At 35.9% G+C, this 9,350-nt stretch overlaps 1 protein-coding gene across 1 annotated transcript; it reads right to left on the bottom strand.

The window, feature by feature from the left end:
• Window positions 1-1,177: 1,177 nt before the first annotated feature.
• LOC139869019 (uncharacterized) lies at window positions 1,178-2,296 on the bottom strand. The gene has a single exon (XM_071857352.1). The coding sequence runs from the start codon at window positions 2,294-2,296 to the stop codon at window positions 1,178-1,180; it is 1,119 nt and encodes a 372-aa protein (XP_071713453.1).
• Between the last annotated feature and the right edge of the window lie 7,054 nt (window positions 2,297-9,350).

The following is a 9,350-nucleotide window of genomic DNA, read 5'->3' as shown; positions in this document are numbered from 1 at the left end:
AAGGTGTCGGTCCCGAGGTTGTTTGGCTCCTACCGGGCGGTATCTGGGTGCCGGTCCCGGTAGAGTGCAAGGGTATCGGTCCCGGTACCCATGGAGGTGGTACCGGTCGGTACACGTCTTCGGTATGCTTATTCTGAGTGCGTTTTTCGATCGTTATCTGTTTTGGCCCTGGTTTCTTCGTTAAATTTGATTCTTGCGTCGTTGGATTCACTTTTCCATTATCTATAAAATGAGCCAATAAAATGAATTATTTGAGTATGTATTCGATAGGTAAAACCGACCGAAAGCCCCTTGAAAATAGGGCTTCCAACCCCTGGTTAAGGACCTTAGTCTAGCTTTCCAAAGTGTTTAAAATGGGACAATTAACTTGGGTAAAAACGTGTCTTTTTGTGCGATATCAATAATCTAAGTGAGATCTTGGTCCATCTATAGCATAAAGTTAAATATTGTAGTTAAAGAATTTTGGGAAAATAGTTAATGTAGTTAAAGATTTTTTTTTTTTTTTTTACCAAAGGGCCTTTGGTCCAGCGGTATCGTGATCGCCCTCTAACCAAGAGGTTGAGGGTTCAAGTCCCACCTGGAACATATACGTGATTGTAAATATTCGTGTTAATGAGTGTTGTGAATTTGCCTTTCAGAAAAGAAAAAAAAAAAAAATTAACGAATTTTTCTGTGTATTTAGAATTATCGAATTAGGCTATATATACTTTTGCTTACTAATGATAGAGATGTAATTTAAATCTTGTACAATTGGTTAAAAGATTTCGCTATGATTTACATTAAATAATAATTGTATTTAGTTAGGTTGAATTTTTAAGTATTATTATTATTATTATTATTATTATTATTATTATTATTATTATTATTATTATTATTATTATTATTATTATTATTATTATTATTATTATTATTATTATTATATTATTATTATTATCAACATGTAAATTTTTTATTTTTTTTTGGAAAGGCTGCAAAGATTTTATCACTTATATAAAAGAGATACAACTCGAAGGCTTATATACACTGAGCGACCTATCACTATGTACATGATACAGTAAAGTCGAAGCAGATTGAAGGAAAAACATGTAGACGCACACTCAAAAATCCTACTATACGATGCCTATTATCCTACCCCAGCTCGCCGCGAAGGAAAACAACATGAGATGGGGTCGGTTAATCAAATATGCCAATCTAATTTGCTTCTTTTTGACCTTGTACAAATCCATTCAAAGCTCTTGCATTGTATTTCATTGAAGACCGTCAGGATAGACGTAGAGTTCTTTCCGAAAACCTTTTTATTATGATTCTTCCAAATCAAGTATCCGCTTATCCATTTAACCGCTTGCCAAATGACGCCATTGTTGCTCGACACCGGAAGAGGACATGAGTCTTTAAATATTTCTTCCACGGAGAAAATAGAAACTGCATTCAAGTTCCACCATTCGAATACCTTTAACCAAATATCCGAGGCAAACTTACAAAAGACTAAAGCGTGATCCACCGTCTCGAGGTCATCATCGCATATTGGACACCTTACCGAGTCAAGGTCGATAGATTTTTTATCTAGCTCAACTCGAGTAGGGATCCTTTTGCGAATCGACCTCCAAGCAAAAATCTCGATCTTCTTAGGAACATATTTATTACGAACAGTCTCTAGGTCTTGGAGTGAGCTGTTTAGGAGTTTTTCATGAATACGTTTCGACATTTCACTAGTATTGAACGTGCCGCTGCAATCCCAATGCCATTTCCACGAATCAATGCCACTGTTTGCGAATTGGACAGTTTGCAGGCTGTTTTGGAGCTGCATCAACTCGTCTAAGGATCTACCCGAAACTGTCCTAGTCCACTGCCAATTGAAATAAATACCTTCGATGCCTTTTCGAACTCGGTCACCAACTCTTGCATCCTTGAACACTTCTAATTGAAATAATCTTGGAAAGAGATCCTTGAACCTATGATTACCTATCCAAAGATCTTTCCAAAAAAGAGTATCCAAACCATTTCCAATTTCACGAGTAAAAGAAAGGTTAAACGATAAATCGAACTTGGAAAGATAAGAATCCACACCAATGATATAACGCCAAATAGAACCCGAGCAAATGTTAGATGAAGTACCCAACCCCCCTTCCCTCCCATAAATGCTTTTAATTATTTTAACCCAAAATGCGTCTTTTCCAACATGAAAACGCCACCACCATTTAGAAAGCAAAGCTAGGTTTTTTGCCCTTAAAGACCCTATATTCAGCCCTCCCGCCCCATATGGAACAAGAATGTCGTCCCATTTTACCCATGCCATTTCTACATATCTAAATGGAGGTAATCCCGGCAACTCTTCCGGAAAGACTTCAGAAAAATCTTTTGCTACAGGCACGTCGTTGATGCTCTTCTCTTTTTCCTTCGTTTCGACTTTATTAACATGTGCTAAGATTGCATAGCACCCTTTCTTCAAGCACTTTTGGGCTTTCAAACAGCTAATGAGTTTTAGCTTTGAGTTACCCTTCTCTCCATAAATCATTACTGACGTTTTATCCTTACGAGGAATGCGAATTGCTTTCTTGGCACATACAACTTCAGCTCCTATTTTGGACATCCAGTCCATGCCGACTATTACATCAAAACTTCCTAATTCTACGGGTATCAAATCAATTTTAAACGTTTCTCCGGCTAAATTTATTTTACAATCACGGCAAATTTTATCGGCTTTAATTAGTTTACCATTAGCTAACTCAATCATGTACTTAGCATCTAGAGGTAATGATGAACAATTCAATTTAGTGTAAAAGTCTCTACACATATAACTTCTATCGGCACCAGTATCAAATATAATAGATGCTGATAAGTTATTAATGGTAAACGTACCCGTAACAAGCTCCGGGTCTTCACACGCCTCTCTAACATTAATAATAAATGCTCTTCCACGTGCAGGTCCGTTATTCTTCTCTGGATTCGGGCACTGGCTCTTATAATGACCCTGTTTCCCACACCCATAACAAGTAACAGTGGCCAAGGCAGTTCTATTTGCATTGGTGGCAGGAGTCTTGGTGTTATTTGTAATTGTAACGGGAACCCTACAATCTTTAGTAAGATGACCCCTTCGATTACAATTGTTGCATACCACATTACAATAACCAGAGTGATGTTTGTGGCATCTGTTACATAAAGGATTTCGTCTCTTGTAACCTGAGCTTGAACCACTACCCGCACCTTGCGTGATTTCTTGTTTCTTGTTGGATTGTTGATGATTACCGTCCCACTTTCTTTTGTTTTTCGATGTCTTGACATCGGTGTTCTTATCCAGAATAATCTGGTCCATCAACTCGTTTGCCATGGTGATGGCTTCGTGAATAGTCTTGGGTTTCGATGCTGTAACATTTGCCTTGACATTTTTAGGCAAACCATCTTTGTACAGTTCTATCTTCTGTTCTTCGGTTGGTACCAATTCGGGACATAGCAAAGCTAATTCCATGAATCGCTGATTGTAGTTGGTGAGTTCAGTACCAACAACTTTCAGGCTTCGTAATTCAGCTTCCAACTTCCTAACCTCGTTCCTTGGACAATACTCGTTGATTAGCATTGTTTTGAATTCTTCCCATGGAGTATCATAAGCTACATCTCCTCCTACGGCCTTCACATAGTTTTTCCACCACGTGAGTGCACTATCTTGTAGGGTGCACGATGCATACTTGGTCATGTCCTTCTCAATACAACCACTGATTTTAAACACAGACTCAATCTTTTCGATCCACCGGGTTAAACCGACCGGTTCTTCTGTTCCACTGAATGATGAGGGCTTGCAACCTTGAAAAGTTTTGTAGGTGCATCCCACACGAGGATTTGGGTTAACTGCAGCACCTCTTGCAGCCTCGACCCATAACATTCTGTCGTTCACTCGCTGATTGATGAGTTCCTCGATTTCTTGTTCCGTCATTCGGTTCAATCGCGCCATAATCTTCAATAAGAATGAAAAAAAATAATTATTCACATGAAATATTATAGATGTAGTGTGTATTTACAGTACATCATAGCTTATTAAAAAAAGCCTTTTCTCCTTATTAGCGTTTTATAATTATATCTAGGGTAGTACCTACCCGTTAAAGTTCATACTTAATAGCTTAGTACGAAAATTAATTACTACCACCCAAATAATACTCAACCATGAAAAATTATTACATTTCACAATTTACTATTTTACATATGCTTATCTTACATCAAACATTAAGCAAACCACACTAGTAATATTATACAAAACGTTATATGATCTCATGGTTTAAAACAACAGCTCATCATTTAACCCAAAACATTTGTGTTTAAAAAAATTGCATAACGCTTATCCTGGCTGTCTCCCTGCATTTTGCCTGAGGGGCAGAAGAACTGGATGTCGGGATAGAACTAATAGGAATAGCGGGAATAGCGGTGGAAGTGTCTGGTGGAGTTGGTGCCACAACATCCTCACTAAACTCGGGATTTGGATTTTCCAATTCAGTAGTCTTTCGTTTCTTTCCTCGTTCGAACTTGTCTTTCGTAATTTCCTGTATTTCTTCCTCCTCAGGATCACTTTCCGGTTCCCCTTCAATTGATTCATCCGAAAATTGTGAGTCTTCCTCAAAGGTGTCGTTTTCATCGTCGGATACGTTAATGACTGGAACACTATCTGAGGATTCTGGTTCGGAGTCGCTGAATGTGATAACAAGTTCTAAGCCAGACATCTATCACACAACAACTAGCACGTTAGCACCACATATTATTTACATATTAATTTTTAACCAACAAGGATAAGCAATAGTTTTCGAAATCAAACATGGTCAAAGTCCAGACTCACTAATGCATCCTAACAAACTCGATAAGACACACTAATGCAAATTTTCTGGTTCTCTAAGACCAACGCTCTGATACCACCTGAAGCGTCCCGTTCATATCGAATATAAACGTCACGTACTCATTGGTGTCATTGCGAGGTATTGACCTCTATATGTGACATTTTTCAAAATCTGCATACGTTTTTATAATACAAACCATAACCTTTATTATAATCAAAGGTTCAAACAGCATAATAATGATTATCGTTTAGCGATAATCTTAGTTTTACAAACTTTACATTTGATAATAACAATACGATTTCCAACATATTTCACATTACAAATCTTCCGATATGTAGTTTTATTTTTGACACAAATATTCATACTCCAAATCCTACTTAAATTCGGCATAATGCAGCGGAAGCTTTTAATTATCACCTGAGAATAAACATGCTTAAAACGTCAACATAAAGTTGGTGAGATATAGGTTTAATGCTAGCAGCGTCATAAATATAGACCACAAGATTTAATATACATAAACGTTTTAATAAAAATATTCTAAGTGGTTGAGCACTTGATAACCATACTTAACATTTAATCAACGTCGCATATTCCCTTTATTATGAAATCTCACTACACCGTACCAAGTGTAGTCACCGAAATGAAGTACTGTGCAACTGTTGAATACTGGTCGTCCAGTCCGGTTGGGGTTGTCAGGCCCGATAGATCTATCAACAGGATTCACATTTACAATACCTCATGTAAATAGTAGTTACTAAGTTACAGGGAAGTATGCCAGTGGTACAACTCAATGTAGAATATATATTTTTAATCACTTGTGTCCATAATGTAAATCATAAAATGCATGTATTCTCATCCCGAAATATTTAGAGTTTAAAAGTGAGACTATATACTCACTTTTGCTTTGAAGATATTTAACACGACTTGATCTCCGATAGATATCACGAACCAAACCATATATATAATATATTAACATATTTTCTTTTCAAATAATCGTTACATATATACTTATAATACTTTTAATATCTATTAGTCCGTAGTTAGCAGTCCGATGTTAGTGGTCCACAATTAGTTGCTCAATAAAATAAATAAAGACCCCATCGTATTCGTATTGATCAGAATTAATCTCGACCCATGGTACCATGTTGTCAAATGACGTGTTGCGTACATAAAGTACCGTGTTGTCAAATGACGTGTTGCGTACAATCATGAGGTCTTATAATTAATCTTCTCGTGTTGTTTACGGGTGGTCCTGAAATATATAAAATCAAATCATAAGTAAATATATATAAAATATCATATTAATTAGCAAAGATATGATTAGTTTAGTTTTACTCCAATTAATTTCGTAACTAAACTAGCTTCGGATACCCAATTTTGTTTTAGCCGTAGTTTCTTCAATATAACTCCGTTTTTGTTGGTTCAACTTGCCACTTCCTTGGATCGAGTCATTATTTATGAATATGAACTGTAAATACCTTAGTTTGCATTTGAAATCACAGGTTATAGGTCAAACTTTGGTGAATCTTATGAAAGTGATCATTTCCGTTGTAAAAACAACATCTACATGATCATTTTTACAAAAATACTTACACTTTGAGTTACACCATGAGATTTTTATATATTAACATATTTATAAGAAATATCATTTTTTCAGAATATAAACTTCCAATTCAAAGTTTAAGATGGTTTTTAATTATCCAACCCAAAACAGCCCCCGGTTGCACTCCAACGATGTAGATTCAGTTTTAAGGTGTTCTTTGTAAAATCAAGTTGTATCTTGTTAAGTTAGCATATCATTATGATATATTACAGGTCTTGAAGTGTTTTAAAAGTCAAGTTAGAAGGATCTATTTAGTTTGCGAACAAGTTTGAAATCATTCAAACTATGTTCTTGTTGTTATAATTTGTATATTCTTAGTAAGATAGTTATAATTGAACAAGATGATGAACAAAGGTTATACCTCAAGTATGATGAAGAAAGTTACTGAATAAACAAGATATGAACTTGTTCTTGATGACTTGGAAGATTAAGAAGTGAAATCATGAAAGAAACAAAGGTTGTAAGTAAGTTTATATCTTGATTTAAGATAATTAACTTCCATGAATTGAATCAAAGTTTAAACATAGTTTTACCTTGATTATGAAGCTAGAAACTTATGAAGACCTTGAAGAACACTTGAAGGTTGAAGATGAGAGAGTTTAGAAGATCATTTATCTTAAAATAAAGTTGATATGAAAGTATATGTATGTATATATAAAAACGTGTATATGTATGTATATATATAGATTTTAAGTTTTGATTTTTAGCTTATAAGTCTTCCTAATTGATCCCAAATGTTGTTGACTAACAATGGCTGCTAAGAGCATATAATTGAGGTCTAATAATTGGTATTTATCAATAGAATATACATCTAGAAGCTGCATATAATACGGGTACATATACCATAGGTATACGTGTAGAAATCTTGAGAAAACGGAACGAGAATTCAAATATAACTATCTTTTATGAATATACGTATATTGTTTTATATATTTAAGTCCTTTAAAGTAATTAAATATGTATTTATACGATACTTGTATAAGCATTATAGATTATAGGTATATATGTCAAAGAACGTTACGTATAGTTACCGTTTTGAAAACTTAAGTTAGTAGTCTCAAAGTATACTTATAACTCATTGTTATTAGTACACAATGATATGTTAAACCATCCTTAGATCATGTTAAATATGTATAAATACGTATAAGTACACAATCGTATAATTATCGTATGTTATATAGTTCGTGATATCATCGGTCAAATTTGACGGTCAAACGTTGTGTAAAACTCTTTTCAAAAACACAAGACTCAACAATTTGGATTGATTATCATGTTGGTAATGTTTAATTTATGTAGATATTAATCTCATATGTATAAAATGGTCGGAAAAAATCCGGGTCGTTACAGTACCTACCCGTTAAATAAATTTCGTCCCGAAATTTTAAAGTTGTACCTATTTTGCGTTCTCGGGAAACAAATGTGGGTACTTTTGTTTCATCTGATCCTCTCATTCCCAAGTAAACTCGGGACCCCTTCAAGCATTCCAACGAACCTTAACGATTGGTATGTTGCTCTGCTTGAGCTGTTTAACTTCACGATCCATGATTTCAACTGGTTCTTCTATGAATTGTAGTTTCTCGTAGACTTGGATTTCTTCAAGAGGAATGGTGAGGTCTTCCTCTGCAAGACACTTCTTAAGGTTTAAAATGTGAAACGTATTATGTACTCTGGCGAGTTGTTGTGGTAACTCGAGTCGATAAGCTACCGGTCCAATGCGTTCGATGATCTTGAACGGGCCTACATACCTTGGGTTCAGTTTACCCCTTTTGCTGAAACGTATTACACCTTTCCAAGGTGAAACCTTTAGCATAGCCATGTCACCGATCTGAAACTCTAATGGTTTCCTTCGGACATCGGCGTAGCTCTTTTGGCGACTACGGGCTGTTTTCAATCTCTCCTTGTTTTGTACTATCTTCTCAGTAGTTTCGTGTATGATTTCGGGACCAGTTAATCGTCGATCTCCTACTTCATTCCAACAAATAGGGAATCTACACTTCCTTCCATACAGTGCTTCGAATGGTGCAGCTTTAATGCTCGCATGATAACTATTATTATACGAGAATTCTGCTAATGGTAGATATTTATCCCATCCGTTTCCAAAATCGATCACACATGCCCTGAGCATGTCTTCAAGTGTCTGAATTGTTCTTTCACTCTGCCAGTCAGTTTGCGAATGATATGCGGTGCTCATATCCAAACGAGTTCCCAGGGCCTCCTGTAGTGATTGCCAGAACTTTGATGTAAATCTACTATCATGATTGGATATAATGGAAATAGGTATTCCATGCCTTGAAACAATTTTCTTTATGTATAATCGTAATAGTTTCTCCATTCTATCTGTTTTCTTTATAGGCAAGAAATGTGCAGATTTGGTGAGACGATCAACTATTACCCAAATGGTGTCATAACCCCATGCAGTCTTGGGTAACTTCGTGATAAAATCCATGGTAATACCGTCCCACTTCCATTCTGGGATTTCTGGTTGTTGAAGTAACCCTGACGGCTTCTGGTGTTCTGCTTTGACTTTGGAACAAGTTAAACATTCCCCGACATATGTTGCAACGTCTGTCTTTAAATTAGGCCACCAATAATGCGTCTTAAGATCTTGATACATCTTTCCAACTCCAGGATGTATCGAGTATCTTGTCTTATGTGCCTCGTCCAATATCAACTTTCATAATCCACCCAACTTTGGTACCCAAATACGTTTTGCAAAACATCGAATTCCGTCTTCCCGTATAACGAGTTGCTTCTCATACTTCTTCATTATTTCATTTCCTATGTTTTCCTTAGTAAGAGCTTCTCGTTGAGCCTCTTTGATTTGTGAGTTGAGATTCATGCGAATTTTTATGTTCATCACTCGTACTCGAATTGGCTCTCATTCCTTTCTGCTTAGAGCGTCAGCTACTACATTCGCTTTCCTGGGATGA

The sequence above is a fragment of the Rutidosis leptorrhynchoides genome, chromosome 9, assembly GCF_046630445.1.
Source record: "Rutidosis leptorrhynchoides isolate AG116_Rl617_1_P2 chromosome 9, CSIRO_AGI_Rlap_v1, whole genome shotgun sequence".
Classification (NCBI taxonomy): Eukaryota; Viridiplantae; Streptophyta; class Magnoliopsida; order Asterales; family Asteraceae; genus Rutidosis; species Rutidosis leptorrhynchoides.
The sequence above is the reverse complement of the archived record's forward strand: the minus strand, read 5'-3'. Positions and strand labels throughout refer to the sequence as shown.

Coding starts and splice junctions, on each gene's coding strand:
- LOC139869019 (XM_071857352.1), bottom strand. CDS start 2,296: ATGGCATGGGTAAAATGGGACGACATTCTTGTTCCATATGGGGCGGGA.